This window comes from Netta rufina, assembly GCF_964035555.1.
Source record: "Netta rufina genome assembly, chromosome: 1".
Classification (NCBI taxonomy): domain Eukaryota; kingdom Metazoa; phylum Chordata; class Aves; order Anseriformes; family Anatidae; genus Netta; species Netta rufina.
In genome coordinates this window covers 140,831,908-140,852,714 of record NC_140123.1, presented here as the reverse complement: position 1 = coordinate 140,852,714, position 20,807 = coordinate 140,831,908, and the positions used below count along the sequence as shown (strand labels likewise).

Here is a 20,807-nt window from a genome sequence, read left to right as displayed (position 1 = left end):
GTATGACAGATCATGTCTCCTTACACAATCAGCAGTCCCAGTGATGTGAACTTCTTACACTGACATCAGAAAACATTACTTGCTTAGTTCAAGTTTTAAAGGTACATGGTCTTTGTTCTGACAATCCTGAGATCTTATACTCATGTGGAATTTGGGGGGAAATGTTGTTGTGGCAGTGTACGTTATCTGTGATGACTTGCACAGAACATGGGAGCTTTCTGGACTGATATTTAGCTTGCATGACCTGATATATATATTCTTTTATCATGTTACAATTGTTAAGATTTCAGGGAAAACTGTGTTTTTGAATTTCTCCAAAAAAAATGTTATATATATTTGCAGCTGATTCTGTCAATAATGAATCATGAATAGTACAGCTGGGGTAATATTGAGTAAGGTTGTTAGAGAAGTTTGTTTCCCATAACTTAAAAACTGAAATATTGAACAATCCAGAAACTTTATTAAATTAAATCTGGATATCAGAATCCTGACATTAATGACAAATTCCAGACCTAGCGTTTGTTGCATCATAATAATATTTTTATTTCTTTCTAGATTTGCAAAAAGAAAACAAATATCTAAAACTCAAAATGTTCTCTTTCTCTCATTAGTTGTTTTGTTCAGTTATACCAGCGTTAACGTACTAAATTATGCAATTACTTCTCAGAAAAATGGGTATTCCACCTTTATTTAAATTATGAATCTGGGATTATTTATTTTTCCTTCCCTTTCCCTTTCCCTTTCCCTTTCCCTTTCCCTTTCCCTTTCCCTTTCCCTTTCCCTTTCCCTTTCCCTTTCCCTTTCCCTTTCCCTTTCCCTTTCCCTTTCCCTTTCCCTTTCCCTTTCCCTTTCCCTTTCCCTTTCCCTTCCCCTTCCCCTTCCCCTTCCCCTTCCCCTTCCCCTTTCCCTTTCCCTTCCCCTTTCCCTTTCCCAGCAAAAGTTCCTTCTGTGTTTCTTTGGTATTCCTAGTAGTGCCTTTGAGTGGCCTACATGAAATTAAGTGGATTTAAACTGTGTGTACTGACAAAATAGTTTAAATCAGACCCTCTCCATAAACCATTAATTTCTGCTTTATTGATGTATTCTTGGTAACTAGAACTTGATGGGTTTTGAAATGAGGCTCTGTAAGCCCTGAGGTTCTGTAAATTCCTGATAATAGATTATATATACAGAGAGATGTATATTACTATAAATGATATAATAGGTGTATATTAATTATATACAATTTAGATACATATTATATCAATATATTTAATGTGTTTATTCATTATTTATATTTTATAATGTAGTATATTACAGATGTTAATGTATAATATACAGAGAATGATTTTTATATATAAAAATTAAAAAAATGTAGATTTGATCTGAGATGTGTAATTTCAGATCTACTATTACTATGCATGATGTGTAATTTTGGATCTACTATTATCATGCACGTTAATATTTCCTTGTGGAAGGAAGAAGACCCTGCTGATAGAGAACGTTTCAGTCAGGCTTAGGACTGTGGTAGCTGACAAAGGGGTCTGTGCTTTATCTATGAGATCATCTCTTATCAACAAAATTGCTTTCCAACTTTTCAGAACAGCTGTGTTCAGCTTTAAGAATTTACCTCCAGAGGTATTTGTAAATATTGCATTCCTGTGAGAGGGACTTCTGAGTTGTTACACAGCTTCTTTGTCTATACAACTTCCCTGAATACCAGAGTATATTGACACCTACATTTGAAAATCTTAATTTTATGACAGTAATATTTGAAAACAAAACAAAACGAACAAAAACAAACTGTACTGCTGTGGAATATCAAGCAGAGGTGAAAGAGACCAGTCCAGAAATCCAGAAGATCAAACTTCCATTCCATTCTCTGATATATTAGACGCCAGTCAGCAATGTGAACTTACCTCCCAGTTTCCTACCATTGTACTTCAGATCAGAAATTGAGGAGATATTTTTCAAGTGGAGGAGACAGGTTGGCTGTGTTTTCTCCTCAGGTTGGCTACCAAGGCTGTGAACCAGGGGCCTGACCTATCCAAGGTGTAACTGCGAGTCAGTGGAGCCCTGCCCTGGGAGCTTAGACTGTCTCTTTCTGGTGTGAGCTGTACTAATAGCTTTTCTCCTGTGCAACTGTATTTACAGAAACCAGATGGAACTGGCCTCACACAAGCCATCATTATCACCTACTTGTATCCTTGCAAAGTAAGGGACAACAAGCCACTCTGTATTTTCATAACCCTGCAGTAATTAGTTTTGCCATTTGTAATGGGAATAAAGTGCATAACGTTGGAGTTTCTAAGATGGCACTGTTTTCATTATATGTTTAATTTTTCAAGAAACATAAAGGCAGCCAAATCAAACTGTCAAGGAGCATTTTTTAATTAAAGCCTCTATTTTTCTATTTCTTCTCAAGATATGTAAATGGTTTGAGACATTAAAATTATGATAAAAGGAATCCTAAGCACTGTTTATACATAGTCATTAAGAATGCAACTACTTATGGTGCAGGAAGCATTATTTTGACTGAAGCAAGTTCTGGTGCAGCTTGGCATAATTCCAAACTACTTTGCAGTGCTACAGAGGCTGATAGTAACTGGAAAGATACCTTACTTAGTCTGGGAAGGTTTCACCTTGCAGCATAGCTCCTGCATATAGATTTCACTAGCTGCTCTGCCAGATATGGCATTCTTATATCCTTGCTGCAATTAACCTGTTCAGGATCATGCTTTGGATTACTTCATTTGCCCAGGTTTGGAGGAAAACAAGAAAATGGTTTACTGCTGTTTCCCTTCATTTGTGATGAAGCTTCCTGCACCTTCCTTAATGACCAAACTATGCGTGATTGGTATACTGTGACTTACATGACATACTTATAATGCACCTTCTCTTCAGAATCACAGGACATTGTATTTATCCTTGGAAAATGGGCATATCCCTGAAAATGGGCTGGTAAAAAGCTGGCTGCATCCAAATCTGTGGCATAAATCTCCTGGATCTCTTATTCCAGGATTTTATCTGAGAAGCTTGAGATAAAGATCCATGTTATTTATCTGACAAGAAAGAATTTGAAAGAAGGGTTTCCAGTGTTTTTCACCAAGGTTGTTTATTATCCATGACATTGAACCCTTTTTGATCAGCCTTGAAATGATTACCAATGACATTCAATTCTGTTTTTCACTGTAGATGCTATTTGACCTCTTGATTCTAGGCCTAGCAGCTAAATAAGATCAAAGAAACTGATCCAAATGCTGAAATGCTTATTCAGGCAAAATTCACTGTTTGGTTTCCTAAGATAAAGACTAAAGTTAAAAAGGGAAAAAAAATAATGAATCAGGACTTCCGCAACTGGCCACTTAAACCTAGAAGACAATGCTTTGGAGACAACTAACAGAAGACCAATGCATATTAGTTCAGTACAGAGAGCACTTTTTTTATTATTTTTATTTTTCTTATATATTATCTACAAGCACAAGCTTTCATATTTTTAATGTAAAAATGCATACAGATCATTATATATATAAAAATCAACTAGCCTTGTAGCAAACCGCCAGATGCAACCATCCCCAGGTTTGGGGACAACATAACTGGATCCAGGTGCAAACTCAATGGCTGACCCTCACTTCTGTCCTTAGTTGCACCGAACCCCCAGATCTGAAGGGAAGTTCTCAAAGTTCTAGGGAAGTCTTGGTTCCTGATCCAGGTCTTGCAGCATGGGCATGACTAACTCTTCATCAATTGAAGATAAATATTTAAAAACTTCATAAATGACATTCAACTTGTTGTAGGTAACAAGTGTCCATTTCACCTTTCCTCCCCCTTTTTGTTTATCTTCCTTCCCAAACTCTCTCTGCAGAAATGGAAAGGGCAGAGGAGAGGAATTTAATGTTAATGTCATATATGCACATTTAAATAGCAGCAGTAGAAACAGAATTGAAACTGTTGATGTCTGCTGCAGAAAGGCTACTGAATGCAAGTTCATGTTGCATTCGGCCTTTTCAATGTTTGGGCACTTTTCGGTTCAATTTACACATTGTAGAAATATGACACATTTATAGCATAGCCAATAGTATGTTGCAACATTGTGAGCAACAGTAAATTGGATTGCATTTAATTCTATGTAGTATGTATCAACAGATTATAATATACTATCTTATAATTGGCTTGTCAAGCAGACCATTACATTGAGGAAAAAAAAAATAAATGAGCAATTAAGTAAAGAAATTTGTGTTTGTGTGGGAGGAAAGGTTGTAAAATAACAGCCTCCTTTCTGACCAAATGTTTAGCATGTTTGGCAGTTTCCAAAATCAGTCTTTGCAAAGGAATGTTACTATTTTTATTAGAGGTTCTTTATGTAACAAGTCATGTTTGCACAGTGGAATATTTTCTTTCAAGAGGATTTTGTAACTTCCCCATAACAGATATTGTGAGAAAAGATATAATTTGCTGGGATTCTTTTGCAAAGTATTATGGCCATACTTTAGGCTTTCCTTCCTTTCCAATCTCATAATATGAGTACGATAAATTCATTTTCTCTTGTAATTCATATATTACCTTTTTGTATTTTAAAAGCAGCTCTACTCTGAAACCCAAGATAGTATTTCAGAGAAAAGAACTGTTGAACTTTCCTTAGAGAGGGATAAATCAATTGCTTAGAATACCAACACCGTAACTTTCCTCATCAGCTATGTTGCCATGGGATTGCAGGTAAGGATTATTTTTTTTTTTTTTTTGCTTCAGATTTGTGCAGCTGCACTGATTTGAAAGATAACAGAATGACTTAGTGCCTCAACTTGCAATTGCTTGCTCTTTATCCTTATGTTGTAACATACACATTTGCAAGCTCAGATCTTCAGCTAATGACCGCTGGTGTGCGAATAGGCACTAACTTTTTCTGTTACATATTGATTACATAGTTTTCTGTTTCATATTGATTATGCATTACAGGACTAAAATGGCTAAACCTCTCTCTCTCAGAAGCTAGAGACATAGAGACATGACCAATAGTTTGGAAACAGGTGTGTCGTGGAGACAGTGACATCATCTGTTGCCAGAACCTCCTGCCCAGAAGCACAAAGTGATGTTTCCGTTGCAGTATGTATAGCTGATGTATGGCAACATACCTGAAAATGAGGACCAAAGTGATTCTGAAAGACTGGAATGAATTTTCACTGTCTACAATGGGGGAAACAAAGAAAATAAAGAGCAAAAATATAATATACATTTGTATGTGATTTTTGATGATAAAAATTGGGTGAAAGATATGGGTGAACATTTTAAAAAAATACTTTGGTAAGTATCTGTAAGCTCATGCTTTGAGAAGTCCTGACTTGGGACTTTTCTCTGCCCATGAGGATATACAGGCTTGATTCTCCAACCTGTTTCACCATTTATACGGCTACCTACAACTGTATAAAGTGCTCTTCTACCAGATATCCTCACTCTTCTACGTCTGTGGAAAGTTGGATTTGGTAGCCTTTGGGCGTTGTTTCCTCACAGAGGCAAATAACCATACAAAGTGCAAAGCAGTGGAGAATAGACTTGTAAGCAGTTACTATAAGAGGGCTGTTCTTCAAAGGAGAATACTGCTAATATTCTCATTTGTCATAGTATCCTTTGGCTGTGGTTCTGCATGATGACAGTCTGAGTTGCACATAAAGCTGACTAAAGGGATGCAACACAACTGGTGAGACAAGCACAGTCCGAAAGTCTTCCAGTCTTAGTTCTTGTACCTCTCGCTTCTTCTAGAAGAAGACCTCACTACTACAGTTAGCAAGACAAGTAGGCATGAGGCAAAACTTAACAGCTGGCTTAAATGAGAAGCATGAGAGAGGAGGGGGAGAAAAGAAAAAGTAAAAAAAAAAAGTATGCTTTTTATCCCAGACACCAAAAATATGATAAAATGTACTTTCACTTGAAAGTGCCAGAGTCACAAAAAACTGTGATGGTTTAAACATCTGGAAGTTTAAACATCTGGAAATGATGGCCTTTTGATATGGTAAAAGCCCTTCACATCTGATTACATTTGGGCTTGGACTTGCCTTTCCATGTCTTAAGTTCTTCAGTATAAAATGTAATAAGGGAAACTACTTGAATTGAAATAAGACCAAAACAAAAATGTAAACAAAAGATAAAAACTACCCTTAACTAAATCAATAGTATTATGGTTATTTTTTTAGTTTGATTTCCCAAGATGTACACTCCCATTTCCCCAAGTACAGTATTGTACTTCAAGAGGGAAATGCTGAAATGACACTGGACTAGCTGATTATTTCTTGATGAATTCTGTCGTTGTAGAGGATGTCAAAAAGCAGCTGAATTTCAGCTCTGTTGATATGTGTGTCTTGCTGGCTAAACACTCTATGAAAAAGACTTTTCCAGTATTTTTTGCATATCTCGCTAAGAATATCGGCACTCATAGATTTGACAAAATAACAACAAGAAAGGACAGTTTGGAATATAAGCACACAATGCACCAATTTGGAGCTGGTGAAAGGTGTCAGATGAACTTTCTGGAAAAACACAGCAGCCTCAGTCCTTGAGAATAGCAAGTTTGATGGTTGTTGCTGGACTGAAGACTAAGTCTTACTCTCCAAGTAAGTGGCTACTGAGCAGTTGGCTGGCTGGGAATGGTGTTCAGGCACTACTGACTTGCAAGGGATTGGAGGCAGCCTTGTAGAAGCAGAAGATACTCTGTCAGTGCCAATCCCTACAATCATCTAGTCCTTTGGAGTTATTTTTTTTTTCTTTTTTCTTTTTTTTTTTTTTTTTCCTTGTTAGCCAGAAGCAGTGTGGCTAAATACATTTTGCAACATGAAAAAGTCTGATCCCATGTTACTCAAAAAGTAGTGTGGTTTGACTTTTCTATTTTTTTTTAACAGCAAAGCTTTGACCATTTTTTATTAAATGTGCTCTGCCTGCCTTGTCCCTATCCCAAGCTAATATGTTCTACAATGCTTCTCTGGCTTAGTACAGCTCTTTTTAACTGCTGATTTTGGTAAGCATCTTATTAATAGCCTGCTTGACATGGGTGGTGGAGCTTCGTCTCCGAGTCTTGCCCTGGACCATCTTTCGACGCCGTACCTCACGACAGAGCTCATAGAAGGCTTCCATAATGTTGCCCTCTCCTGTGCAAGCAGAGCACTCATAAAAAGCACATGCTAGTTCTGTGGCCAGCTTTTCACCTTCCTCTGTGCTGACCTGCCTGGAGTGATCCAAGTCTGCTTTGTTCCCCACCAGAATCAGAGTGACATTTTTGGGTTTTTTAACTTCATCCAACAAGTTCTTAAGTGGCAGCACTTCCTCAAAGCTGCCTCTGTCTGTGATGTCATAGACCAGCACGAAGCCTTCACCCCATCGCACATGTCCTTCTTTCTGAATAGCATCCTCCTGTTTTGAAAAGACAGACAGCAGCCTTAGGAATACAATTTATGAAAAAGACACCAGGCCAATAGATGTTGGTCACCCAAGGCCTGGAAAGCCATGTACACCCACTTGACTGTACTCTACACACATCACCTTTTTATTGTGTGGCATAGGAGACCTACTCTGCCAAGGTGTCATGGGCTGCCTGCTATGGGCAGGCTGGTAGCATGCAATCATAACAGGGTTTCTGTTGAGCAATGTCAAGCACACAAACTTCATAGGAATGTGCAGCATGAGCACCTGCTGTGTTTTGAAAGGAAAGGGGTCTTTGCTATGACAAAACTCTTCTACAGTTTGGTAGAAATCACTAACAGAAGTTGTTGAGCCACATCACTTGATTGCAGAAATAGGCTATGACTTTGTGGATAGTAATAACATTGTTGGGTTGGCCCTGAGTCAAGGAATGAAAACAAAATAATTTTAATCCCAGTGTAAACCTTAACTTTGTTTGTTCTTCCAGTGTTTGAAAAGTGTAAGCAGGGTCCCTTGCAGAATGGCCTGGATCTAGCACACTGGGTCTGACAGCAAGCTGGTGGTGGGGGAGGAAGGAGAGCTCTGCTCAGAAGCAAATCTCAGTCCCCAGAAATGGAGCACATCTGCCACCCACCACGTTGCCACCATCACACTCCCCTTCCCTATTGCCTGTCTGAGCCAAGGTGTTGGATGTTAGTACATGCACCCACGCACCTGACCAGCTGTATCTAGTATCTCCATGGAAACCACTTCATCATCAATGGTAGCTTGGTGACGATATGTAGACTCTAAAATAAGAACACATTTTGTGAAAAGTATTAAAAGAGCGTGATTTTTTTTTTTCTATCTTCCTTACAGCTACTCCAGCACAAGACCTGATATGTGACACACAGCTTCACTAAATTTTATCTGTTGGAGTGCTTCCTGCCAGTGGAGCAGACTCAAGTCCTCCTTCTACAGCCATGACTCTTCCCTCTCCCCATACCTTGCTTTCCCATGAAGCCTGCACCTGTGTACACTGCACTCTGCCCCCAACAAAAGGACAGTCTCCTGCAGCAAAGAGCTCTGCAAGACTGAAGCCCATTTTTCATGTTTGCTCATAATGAAGGCTGCCACCTGTAAAGCACAAATTCTGCCTCTCTCAGTGTATCCGGCTTGAAAGCCTGTTGCTGCTTAGCCTGAAGTCTGACAAGATCAAAAACAGTGTGGTTGTAGATCAGGGACATAACCACTATGCACAGGCCATATACAGTGACAAAGTTACAGAATGGTTAGTTATTTTAGGAATGTCTCTTTGAAACATGCTGAAATCATCACATTCCCTTCTTCTACCAAGAATTCAAGCAGTGATTTCTCTGTATATGATTTATAAGGATAGCCAGTGAGCATTAAGCATTCAAACAATGCTATAGAAAAAAGGAACCTATTTACTGTGTCCCAGATTCTGGAACCAGGCAACTAATGACAAAAGGGGTTGTTTTATCTTAATGAGCTGATAAGTTAAATTCGACAGCATTTGACCTAAAACTTGGAAAATGATCTGTGCTAACATTTAGATTTATTACTGTTGCTAGCTCACAGATGTCCTATATCAAAAGGCAAATACATATGCTGTAAAACTGTGGTCAGTGACTATGAATGCTTTGCATTGTCAGAGACACAGTTCTTTTATTTGGTGTAAATCTCCCTAAAAGGAATGAAGGATATGTTAAAGGAAAGACATTTCTTGAATTAAAACCTCTGAAAGGGCTCGTGTTTGGTGCATATCTTTTTTGTTTTGTTGCATACTTGAATGTATCACCTCTTCATAGTTAGGAATTTTTCAGTGATGTCAGCACTGCAAACACTCTCTTCCCCCCACCCCCCAAAAAAAAAAAAAAAAAAAAAAAAAAAAAAGTTACTTCCCTCCTGTGCCACCTTAATTGCTTTAAGTAGCACAGCTGTCTCTAATAGGGACAAATGGTCAATTTAATTAGGCAGATGGCAACCAATCTTGTATAGGGCTTCAGGCAATGAAGACTGAATTTTTAAAGGCAGGAAAGCCCCCTTCTATTTGTTATTGCAAGGCTGTTGAAGGAGTTGATATGATCCTGAGGTTATTCCTCCAAAATAGAGTAAGATACATCTAAGTCTCTCAGCATGTCTTATTTTTCCCTTCTGTATGATGTCTTACCTGCAGCACTTTCCTCAGGGGAATGCAGCAAAGCAGAAACTCTGGTTTGGTGCAGAAGCTGCAGTAAAGCTCCTTGAGCAAGTTATTTCAGTGGATAAAATGTTCAGTGCTAGGTTGGGGCTCCCTGAGTAGCACTCCCTATCCAAGGTCATTTAGGATCTTATGCTTCCTTTCTTTAGGGGAAAGTGGTGTGAAGAGGAGACAGTTCTCTGAAGGAGTAATGCAGTGTTACCTATTTACTCATTTAGGTCTTAAAATACTTAAATGCATGTGACTAGCTGGCCTTGTTTGACAAGTAGCTGTTGAGAATTGGTCTACCCAACTTCAGAAAATACCTGTATCTGTCCATTTTTGCAGTGCATTTGTGAAATTCTCTTCTTAGGAGGCAGAATGTAGTAGGTCATAGGGCTCTTCTCTGAGAAACTGGAGAATAAATTTCAAGAAGTAGACTTACTGCAGAAAAGCAGTGTGATTCTTAAGAGATAGCTGAGTTTTTTTAATAGGTGATTCTAAATTGCTGGTGTTTTATGCTGCAAGTTTAACTCACTTTGGCTGTCCACTTTAGGGTGGAATTTGGTCCTGGATGAGTAACACTGATTGGGGCCAGCATAGTGTTGAGATATATTAGTAAAAGTGAATCTGTTCCTGTGCGCTGGAATGTGCAGTAGCTGGGTGAATTTAAATGAGGAGAGTAAAACAGCTGGATGTTTAAAACTTTTTGGCAGCCATGGCTTCTTGTTCAAGGGAACAGAAACATAAGAAGAATCTGGTCAGATGCTATGAGCCCTGAAGTCCTGATTTCCAGGCTGTTCACATCAGGCACCCTAAAACCTTAATTTCCCATGTTAGTTTATAAATGCACTATCTTGATTTAGGTTTTATTAATTTTATTCTCCCTATGCTGCTCTTTATTTTAAGTTGTGCAGACAAAGGGAAAGAAGACTTGAGATACCTTCTGGATCCCTAACTGAAACTATTGACAATGCAGGTGTCTGTGTCTCAGCTAAGTACCCTTAACTCCAATTAGAGTCAATGAGGTAAAATATGTGCTGGATATACTTTATCTGATATCTTTCCTGGGATGAATTCAACACTTGTTTGCTTTGAACAGGCAATAAATAGCAGGGGCATGCGACACTTCTGGAAGGAAATATTTACATTGTAAGGGCTTATTGATTTTGGAAGAAAACTTATAGCAGTAGGTTTAGTTAAGATGGAACAATGATGTATGTTATTTTATGTGTACATTTAAAATCAGGTTGGGCTCTTCTGTTTGCTTCTAAGTATGGAGGGACACAAGTTTTATATCCATACAAAATTCTAGTTAACTTTTGTCAAGAAAGGTTAATAATACCAGAATATACAAAAATACTGTAAGAAACTTTGTTTTCATGGTGGCTTTCAGCCAGTTGGACCTGAGAGCTGCAAGAGACCTAGAAAAAGAGCTTTTGTGTAATAATTATAGCAGAGTTTCCAGACAGAAAAGCTACAGTTAATAGGCATGATCAGTTAGGGTAAAAATCTTGTTAGATGGTGATGCAGAAATATGTTCAAAAGATTAAAATTTCCCATAACTATTTCTGATTACGTGATAGAGGTTCCTGTTCTCTTTTTCAAATAAACTCTCTCCTCATTTTGACTTCTGTAGTCTTTGATGTCCATCATGATGGCATTTGTCTCTATCACATTTGAGAAAAGTGACAGCCCATTGGGAACACAATTTACCCCATTACTTCATTACTAATCTTGGTACTATTTGAGACTGTTCTCCAGGGCTTTGCTTCAGTCTGCCTTTGTGAAATCTGTCCCCTCTGCATTTCCTTGCTGCTTCAGGATCTTATCACCTTTTATAAAGCTCTTGTAACTTGAATGTAACTTCCCAACTGGGCAAGTCTCTCTTGTCTTTTTCCTCAATCCCAGTCCTTCTTAAAAATCAGCTAAATGTATTTTTCTTGCTTGCATCTGGCTGTTACTCACTCCATCCATTATTTCCCTGCAGGAGGGCTTTCATTTTGCAACCATCAGTGATTTTACAGGAACCACAGCTCTGCCCTTGTGTATTTAGAACAGTTCTAAAGAACAGTTCTAATGCTGTATGTCCCCATATGTCTTCTTAGTAACATACTACAAATCACCAAATAAGCATAGTTGTGTTATTTACTTTAACAATAAAATCATGAAATGCATTGTTTTCTGTTATTATCACATGAAAAAGTAGTAGTTAAAGGCAATGAAAATTTAAAAAAAAATAATTAAAAAAAAAATGCAGGCATATAACTGAGAGCTCTGACAGTCAGGCTTGCGCTCTTCCATGCCTTAAGTGTTTCTGCATATGTAACCCCAAGACTCAGAATATACAGAAGGAAAAGTTCCAGAAGGGTGTACAGAACCAGTCTTGTGTTTTGGATGTATGGTTATCATACTACATGACCATTTACATCAAGCCACGGATACAAACCAAACTGTGTTCAGGAAGGTATTTGTGGTGACATTCAGTTCCAGGGATTCCAGTCTGCTTCATGTGTGATCTGCTATTGTGAATGCTGCTTTTGGAATCTGTTTGGTGATGTGTGAAGGAGTGTTTTTCTAACATCACTTTTGGCTTTGTTGGCTCCCTTTGATGAGGCTACATGTTTGCTATAATCAGAGTTGCGACTTCAGTACAGCAGACGTTTCCAAACTAGCCTGATTAGAGCAAGCACAAAAAAGTCACGTCACAGTCACTACAGCTACCAAATATGTCTTAGCTTGTCAACCTGTTTTTAGTCTGCTCTGAGTCCAAGTCTAAGCTCTCAATTATTTCTATTATCTTAGGTTTCCTTAAAATGAGGGTTGGGTGGAGGGTAGAGACTCTATCAATGCCCCTGAAGAGATACAGGAAGAGACAGCATCTCCTCTGGGCACTCAGCAGGAGCATGCCTCTGTACAAGCCAGGCTGTGGGCTGCCCCTGATGCATGCAGATGTTTAAAGACATTAGGGGACATTAGATGGACGTAGAGTACACAGGAGGGCATATGCAAAGAGAGAAGCTACTGCAGTATGAAATTTGGAGAACAAATTCAGAAGTGAGTCTCTGTGAGGTCTGCTGCTCAGTGAGCAGTTTGGTTTTATCATTTTTACTTTTTTTTTCTTCTTTTTTAATAAGGAGAGAAGCAAAATAAATGGCTAATGCGTGCATAGCTACACTAGATTATATAGTTCTTATCTTTGCATGAAAGGATCTATTGCATTCCCAAATTTTCCTCTTTGGATAGTATAGGTGGGATATATAAAACTAGCCTACAAAAACACAGCTTGTTTCTTGATTTATTAATATTTCCATATTTAACATACACTAATATATTTAATATTTTGCCCTCCAAATAGAAAAGCTAGAGTAGTTTTATTGAACAAAACTTTAAAATGAACAAAACCCTAAAAATAAAGGGAAATGTCTGTTTGCTGGCTTCTGCTGCATGTGACAGTCTCTTGGGTGCTAGCACTGGGTTTCTTTTGAGAGGAGAGGATGGTGTTAATTTCCTTTCTGTCCTTACCCAGCTTTTGCTGAGAGTGGCAGAGAAAATGCGCACAGATATTTGGGAACTGGATTAATTAAGGCAAGTTAAAACAAAACTGACAAAGCTGGAGCAGTGCTAACTAGTATGGAGTAAACTTCAAGGCTTCAACTGTTTTTCTAATTTTCTGATTCAAGTTTCCTACCAAACACGAAGCAGATACCTTTGTTCCTGGTGGGAATTATGCACATGACAAGTTTAAGTCTAAATAAACTATTTCTATTTCTGGTTTTTTTTTTTTTTTTTTTTTTTTTTGGACTATGGCAAGAGGTCTTTGTTAGAGAAGCCGTGTGTATTTCACCTTATTTCTGCCAACATAAATGAAAACTAACCAGTGAGACTTTTCTCACACCTAAAACAAGCAAAACAAAAGCCTGTGCTCCTGACAGTACAGAAGCAAGCACTGGAAACTTCTGCTCATCTGGAGAACATGTTGGAATATGATGAGTAAGAAAAGTGGGGGCAAAATATTTTGCAGCTGTAGCTCCAGCAAGAAGAGCTGCTGCCATTCCTGATTTTGCTGTGTGTACAACTACAGTAAAAAGGCATATTTTTATTACTGGCATCAGAAATATCTTGAGACCCATATGAAAGAAAACAAACCATGTTTCCAGAAAACTGCTTCCCATGTTGTTTAAAATGTCTTACTCTGCTGCTCTCAATTATAGTTTCTTCATTTCAAGTTTTTGAGCATTTGAAGCCAGGGTCGGGGGTTTAAGGTGCTCTATGCCATACCAGTCTATTTCCTTACAGGCACCTCAGAGAAATTGAGAGTACGTTCACAACTCATTTCTGTAATACATACAGTACAAATTCCTGCTGCTGAGAAGGCTAGTAAAAGTGATATAACGTGGATTGAATCTATATCAAGTTAAGCAATGTTTCTACTGTTTTGAAGTGGGGAGAAAACAGAACTCCATGAAGATAAGTAGCAAGGCACAATCTGGACTATTAAAGGAACTCAGTCTGTTAAGCACTGAAGCAGAAGGAATAAGTAATTTTGTTAATAACATTTGAGGGCATTAATGGCTGGAGTCTGGTGTGAAAATAAGGCTGTTTTCCAGCAAACTATTAAGCATATGCACACATTTATCATGGCATTCCCCGAAACACAAGTTGGCAGCCATTCCTCCTAGCCCCAAATGGTTAGTTAACATTACAGCCCATTTTGGCTGTAAGCCAGTAATGGACCACATACGTTCTTTCTAGCTATGCACTTGGATAAGCTGTAGTTGTCAACATGGCTGTTCAGATGAAATATGCTGGAGGCAAAGTTTTGCAAGATGATGATCTCCCTCTTTCTCTCTCTTCCCTCTTTTTCTTGCTATAGAAAATGGGTATTTTCAATCACAAGCATATAAATGGTCTGCTCTACAGCACTGTATAGACTGTGGTATTCTGTTGGGCAGCAGGAGGAAGAAGGGGCTGAGAGGGAAGGACCTCCCCGGTCTGCTTTCATCCTGGGACTGCTGTTCTGTTAACCTTCACACTCCAGGGCTGAAGGAACTATCAGCTAATGATTTATTAACAGTTACTTTAGTATGGACCCATTTGTTAAAAGCTCTGTCTGCTGTCTGGGCAGTTTCTCTCTCAGCTGTGCTGCCGGGAATCAATATTTTTATAGTGAAGGCAGGTAGTAAGCCTTCAGGAGCATTAAGACAAACTTGTTGAGTGAGCCACAAGTCAAGAAAACTAGAAATCTACAGTATACAAAGATGTGTGTTTCTTCAACTTGCAATCTGCAGCAGTGAAAACAATCCCAGGGACAAAGAGTTTGTATTCAGTCTGTATTCCAGATGTCCAGGGAAAGACTAAACCCAAGAGCAAAGACAGTCCTTGAGAACTGTCCTTGGACCTGCAGACCTCAGCTCTTTTTCATGGCTGTATTGGCACAAAGTCCAGGAAGATAGTTCTTGCATCTTTTTCTTGATAAACTATTCTTAGAGAGGTCTTGGCTGCCACAGCTAAGCTGCTTCTGTTTCTCAACAATTTTGATGGAAGATAGTTTGGATATATTCACAGTCTGCTCTGCTTATTGTTTGTACAGATCTGTCCTTAAGGTGTAGAAAAGAAACTCAGAAGCCTGGTCTAGGCTATAAATATTTGGCAGGGTTGTAATATTAATTATGTTATGTACCATATCTGCGAACTGCCCTTGTGGTCCCTGAATATTATGATTTTGCTGCCAGAACCCCCAGCTACAGATGTTATATATGTAAAATTACCCTCCTAATAGGTTTATTATTCATTTATTTATTTATTTTAAGGGGAAAAAAAAAATCATTGCAACAAGATTTCCAGCTGGAAAAGCCTTCTTGCCAAGATAAACTTTACCTTCACAAAATGTTTTCTGCTATTATTGCCACAGTGGTGAAATTTATATGTCCTGATCTGGTCTACAGAACATGAAATTCTCTTGTAGCAGATAAATCAGGGCAGTAACAGGGGCATCTCTGACCCTTCATCAGGAACTTGTAACTTTGTACAGTCCTTTGAACATTTAATGTTCAGCTGGAGAACAATGCTGTTATCTTGGGCCATTCATAATCAAGCTAATAGGAGATAAGTTGGTACAAATTGCTGTCACATCTTTACTGATTCCTACTTATTTTAGGCATGTGTAATGGTGTCTTCTGAGCTGAACGTATGTTGAGTGAATGGGACTTTGTAGAAACACCAACTTGCTTTTTCCCCTGTCCCGGTTGAAAAAGATTGAACAAAAACCTGAGCAACTTTAAGAAATTCTGAGAGTTGAAAGGAAGCACATACTCTTAAAAATATTACCTTTAATCTAGCAAGCCTAGCAAAATTATGATTTTTCTTAAGGCACATGCTTCTTTACTATGAAGAAGAGAAACCATAAAAAATTGTCTTTTACCTATCCTATTTATGTTAAATAAACTCCATGTTGTCTGTCTCAGCTTCATAGATGGGCCAGTCTGTCATGCACTCTTCTGCTGATCATCTGCTCGGAGACAATTTTCCTTTCAGAGGATTAGCAAAACTGTATGAAATATGTGATCAGCTAGAGAAAGACATTTAGTGACAGTGTGAGAAAGCCAAGTGAATTTTAGAAAGGTAAACAAGAATATTAACTCCTTGGTTGCTGTTTTTTATAAGCAGATTCTTATTTAAAATTGTGTCTTTGAAGAAATGGTGTTTATGTGTGCCTTTGATGTAAGAGTCTTAGAGTAACCGGTACTCATAGAGTTAAAAGATTTACAATGCTTCCATGAGATGAAGGATTTTATAGATGAGAAGCAGAGGCAGAGAGACTACAAGCAACAACTCAATGACAGAATCAAGGAAAGAACTGGGGAACCTGTCTCCTGTACTTCCTTGGCGTTTTATTTGTGTGGTTTTCTTCCCTGTATGGCAACAATGGATGTTGTAAGTCTCTGCGTCGCGAAACACCTCATTCCCCCCATCTGTACATCAAAGTGCTAATTTAGAACAAATGACACAACCCAGTTCATAATTCACTCCTTTCAACTTTTTTTTTTTTTTCATTTTCTTTAAACTTGGTTATCCCAGCTCAGCAGCTTCTAGAGGAGTGAATTGTCCTGATATGTTAAAACAGCAAATGTGTTTTCAGTGAAATACTGCAAAACTTATTTTAAAAAGCACCCTCTTAGCCATAGCTATGATTAATTTTCTTTTTTCATCTTTCAAGCCAGGAGATTCTCCTTGCCTGTCATGGCTGATGGAAGCAGGTAATTTGCTGTTGCTCATGAGGTAATTTGCAAGCATCAGTGCTGTCTGTCTGCTGATGAGCTGATGCTTTGAGCTTCTTCCTTCTTTTCTACCCTCTCTGGAAAAATGAATAGACTGGTTCCCTTGATGACTTACTCTGTTTATAAAATCAGGGATGTTGAATCCATTAAATATCTCTTGTCTGATGGCAAACCACAGTGCCTATCCACCCTTGAGAAGAGTGAAGAAGTCACACTAAATTCTGGGCACTGCCAATAGCTCACGGGGGCAACTGCTGAGGTCCAGACTATTACTTCTAATTACTGGCACCAAGAAGAGCAGCTATCCACAACACACTTTACAACTGTGACATGAAGTCCTGTATCACTGAGATCCGTGTGAGGCCTGCATTCAAGCCAGGACTTTCCCCACATAAAGTAGGTGGCCAAATGAAGGCCTTCACACCTCTGCCTTGAAACACCTCCCCACAGAGCACGTCCGTTCCTGACAAGGTGGTGGCTGGCAGGTGTTAGGTGTTTATGCACGTCTGTCCTTGTGGCAACCAGCCACAAAAGGTGGCCAAACCCCAAGAGGGCTGTGAGGGCAGCTACTTGCTGCTCACAGGCTGCAAGCTTTTCCCCCAGCCAAGCCACCGCAGTGGAAGGCAACTGTCAGCCTGCTGCCACCCAGTTCCTGGCAGGCCCTGCTGAAATCATACATAGGAATGCTTGTTTTCATACTTTTTTTTTTTTTTTTTTTTTTTTTTTACACGAATCTGTCTGCAGAGCCAAGATGAAATATAGCACAAATAATTTCCAGTTCTGTATTAAATCTGCCACAGAGACATTGCATATGTTTGTGAAGTGCTTTTAGGCTGTGGGTTAAATGGTGCCCCAACTAGGCGAAGGTGGTTTTTAGGCTTTCTAACATCACAGTGAATCTGCTTATTAATTGGCAAGTTGGATTCTATTTTTACAACATTTAATGAATTTTTTGTGAAATTCATGTGGTAGCCTAATCCCCTTTCTCTGTACATAGCCTCTTACTGAGGCGATTGGCTCCAGGGCAGACGCATTCTGCAGTGGAGCCAGAGTTCAGGACAGCCAGGGCTTCTTTTCCGACGTCGAGGCTACTCGAGGCAGCTGCCAAAACCCGGCAGCCCTCACAAGGGAGGCTGACAAGGCGTAGGTAGAGCCAGCAGTGCCCCTATACCCTGAGGTTCAAAACCTGCCCCTAGGGAGCACAGCGAACAGGACATGCAAAAAGGGCAGGACGCAGCAGTTTGCGCAGGCAGGGCAGAGTGTTCCCCCCCCGCCCATAAGAACAACTCATCTAATGGCTGTCTACTACTAGCTAAGCCACAGTGGTCTACACTAGGCAGAGAGCTGTCTCTAGAAATTCTGTAACCACCCAGACTGACTGCCCGCTCAACAATGAGGCAGTTCAGGTCTCTGCATGCAGGAAGTGTCTGAGCCTGTTGCTGCCATCTGAGGGAGGCAGAGGCACTGTGTGTGAGGTGAGAGCAGGTGAATGGCCTGGTCTGCCTGGTGGCAGGGCTCAAGGAGGAGGTGGAGAGGTTGAGGGATATCAGGGAATGTGAGCGGGAGGTAGACTGGTGGAGCAACTCCCTGCAGGGCCTGAAGGAGAGGTACTGGGGTGAGACACCCCAAATGGAGGTGGACCCCCAGCCCTGTTGCTGTCGGGCAGAGGGAGGGGACCTAGGAGTTGAGGAGGAATGGAAACAGGTCCCTGCTCGACCTTGAAGGCAACACCCATCCCCTACCAGCCCCACCTTCCCAGGTGCTCTTACACAACAGAGCTGAGGCCCTGGAGCTTGAGAGACCAGTGGGTGAGAATGAGGTAGAAAGTTTACCCAGGAGGATGCCTAGGGTGAGGAAGTCAACTCCATGCCTCAAGACTGCCTCCACCAAGAGAGAAAGAAGGGTGATTGTTGTAGGCAATTCTCTTCTCAGGGGAACAGAGGGCCCTATTTGTCGGCCTGACCCTACCCATAGGGAAGTCTGCTGCCTCTCTGGGGCCAGGGTCAGGGGTGTTGCCAGAAAGCTCCCCAACCTGGTTTGCCCTTCTGATTACTATCCTCTTTTGATAGTCCAGTGATAATATTGAAGAGAGAAGCCTGAAGGTTTCGGGACTTTAGGGGACTGGGATGGTTAGTAGATGGAGCAGGAGTACAGGTGGTGTTTTCATCCATCCCTACAGTGGCAGGGAGGGGTACAGAGGGGACATGGATAGCCCACCTGATAAACACGCGGCTCAGAGGCTGGTGCCAACACAGAAATTTTGTGGTTTTTGACCATGGGGCGCTTTACTCGGCACCCGGCCTGATGGCCACAGACGGGTCCCACCTATCTCAAAGGGGAAAACAGATCCTAGCCCAGGAGCTGGCAGGGCTCATTGAGAAGGCTTTAAACTAGGTGAGAAGGGGGATGGGGCTGAAACAGGGCTTGTTAGAGTCATGCCGGGGGAACAATGGAAAGGCCGGGGGAGAAGGCAATGGCCCAACTGAAGTGCATCTACACTAATGCACACAGCATGGGCAACAAACAAGAGGAGCTGGAAGCCATTGTGAAGCAGGCAGGCTATGACTATGAGGCCAACTGTACATGTATGAAGTTCAACAAGGCCAAGTGCCGGGTCCTGCACCTGGGGCACAACAACCCCAAGAAGCTCTACTGTCTGGGAGATGAGTGGTTAGAAAGCTGCCTGGCAGAGAAGGACCTGGGAGTGACGGTTGATAGTCAGCTGAATATGAGCCAGCAGTGTGCTCAGGTGGCCAAGAAGGCCAACAGCATCCTGGCTTATATAAGAAACAGTGTGGCCAGCAGGGCTAGGGAAGTGATTGTCCCCCTGTACTCGGCTCTGGTGAGGCCGCACCTCAAGTGCTGTGTTCAGTTTTGGGCCCCTCACTACAAGGACATGGAGGTGCTCGAGAGAGTCCAGAGGACAACGATGCTGGTGAGGGGTCTGGAGAACAAGTCTTACGAGGAGCGGCTGAGGGAGCTGGGTTTTTCAGCCTGGAGAAAAGGAGGTTCAGGGGCAACCCTATCGTACTCTACAGGTACCTTAAAGGAGGCTGTAGTGAGGTGGGGATTGGTCTATTTTCCTATGTGCTTGGTGACAGGATGAGGGGGAATAGGCTAAAGTTGCACCACGGGAGGTTTAGGTTATTAGGATATTAGGAAGAACTTCTTTACTGAAAGGCATTGGAATGGGCTGCCCAGGGAAGTGGTTGAGTCACCATCCCTGGAGGTCTTTAAAAGATGTTTAGATGCAGAGGTTGGTGCTATGGCTTAGTGGAGGCCTTGTTAGTGTTAGGTCAGAGGTTGGATTAGGTGATCTTGGAGGTCTCTTCCAACCTAGACAATTCTGTGATTCTGTGATATTTAACTAACTAATATAACTAAGTTTAATGCTGAATTCATATACTTAACATTTTAGAAAACTGTATTTTTAAAATACATGTAAATGTATTTTTAAAAACGTGCAGTTCCAGCCTATTTCTCTGTAGAGCTGTTTCTTTGGACCTTCTAATTTTGTTGCACACATAGGATACTTGTGTGATTTATTATAAATAAAGATAGAAACTGGAAGCTCATTCACCTTGATAATGCCGGGTTATCACTTAGTCCGAGTGATCTGGCACCTTTTCCAAAAAAATAAGCAAATAAAAAATAAAAACATGCCAAGACGGTGACAATGACTTGCCAGTTAAGCAGGAATTATGGAGAAGTCAAGGCTGACAGTGTGCACTCCCCACAAAATGACCTTTGCTGCAGCTCTTATCCCTTGGCTGTGAATGGTAAAATAAAAAGCACAGTGGTATGTACTTTTGTGAAGATGCAGCTGTCTTACCAGTGCTTGCACAGAGCTAACATCATGCACAGAAGTGGCAGAGGTGCAAAACCCTGACTTCCTTGGCGGCTCCATGTGCCAAGATTTGCAAGATTCAGTAGTGCTGCTCCCGCCAGAAAATGTTATT

The 20,807-nt window shown here is 40.4% G+C and overlaps 1 protein-coding gene across 2 annotated transcripts in view; it reads right to left on the bottom strand.

Annotated features, from left to right (window-relative positions):
* Positions 1-3,503: 3,503 nt before the first annotated feature.
* RERG (RAS like estrogen regulated growth inhibitor) overlaps positions 3,504-20,807 on the bottom strand; it is a 109,060-nt gene continuing 91,756 nt past the window's right edge. For both annotated transcript variants that reach the window (XM_084294244.1, XM_084294245.1), the window contains exons 4-5: positions 8,101-8,174; positions 3,504-7,377 (exon numbers count right to left, since the gene is read on the bottom strand). In XM_084294244.1, coding sequence (XP_084150370.1) covers positions 6,970-7,377; positions 8,101-8,174 — 482 coding nt within the window. In that variant the 3' untranslated portion in view covers positions 3,504-6,969. The remainder of the gene's footprint in view (positions 7,378-8,100; positions 8,175-20,807) is intronic.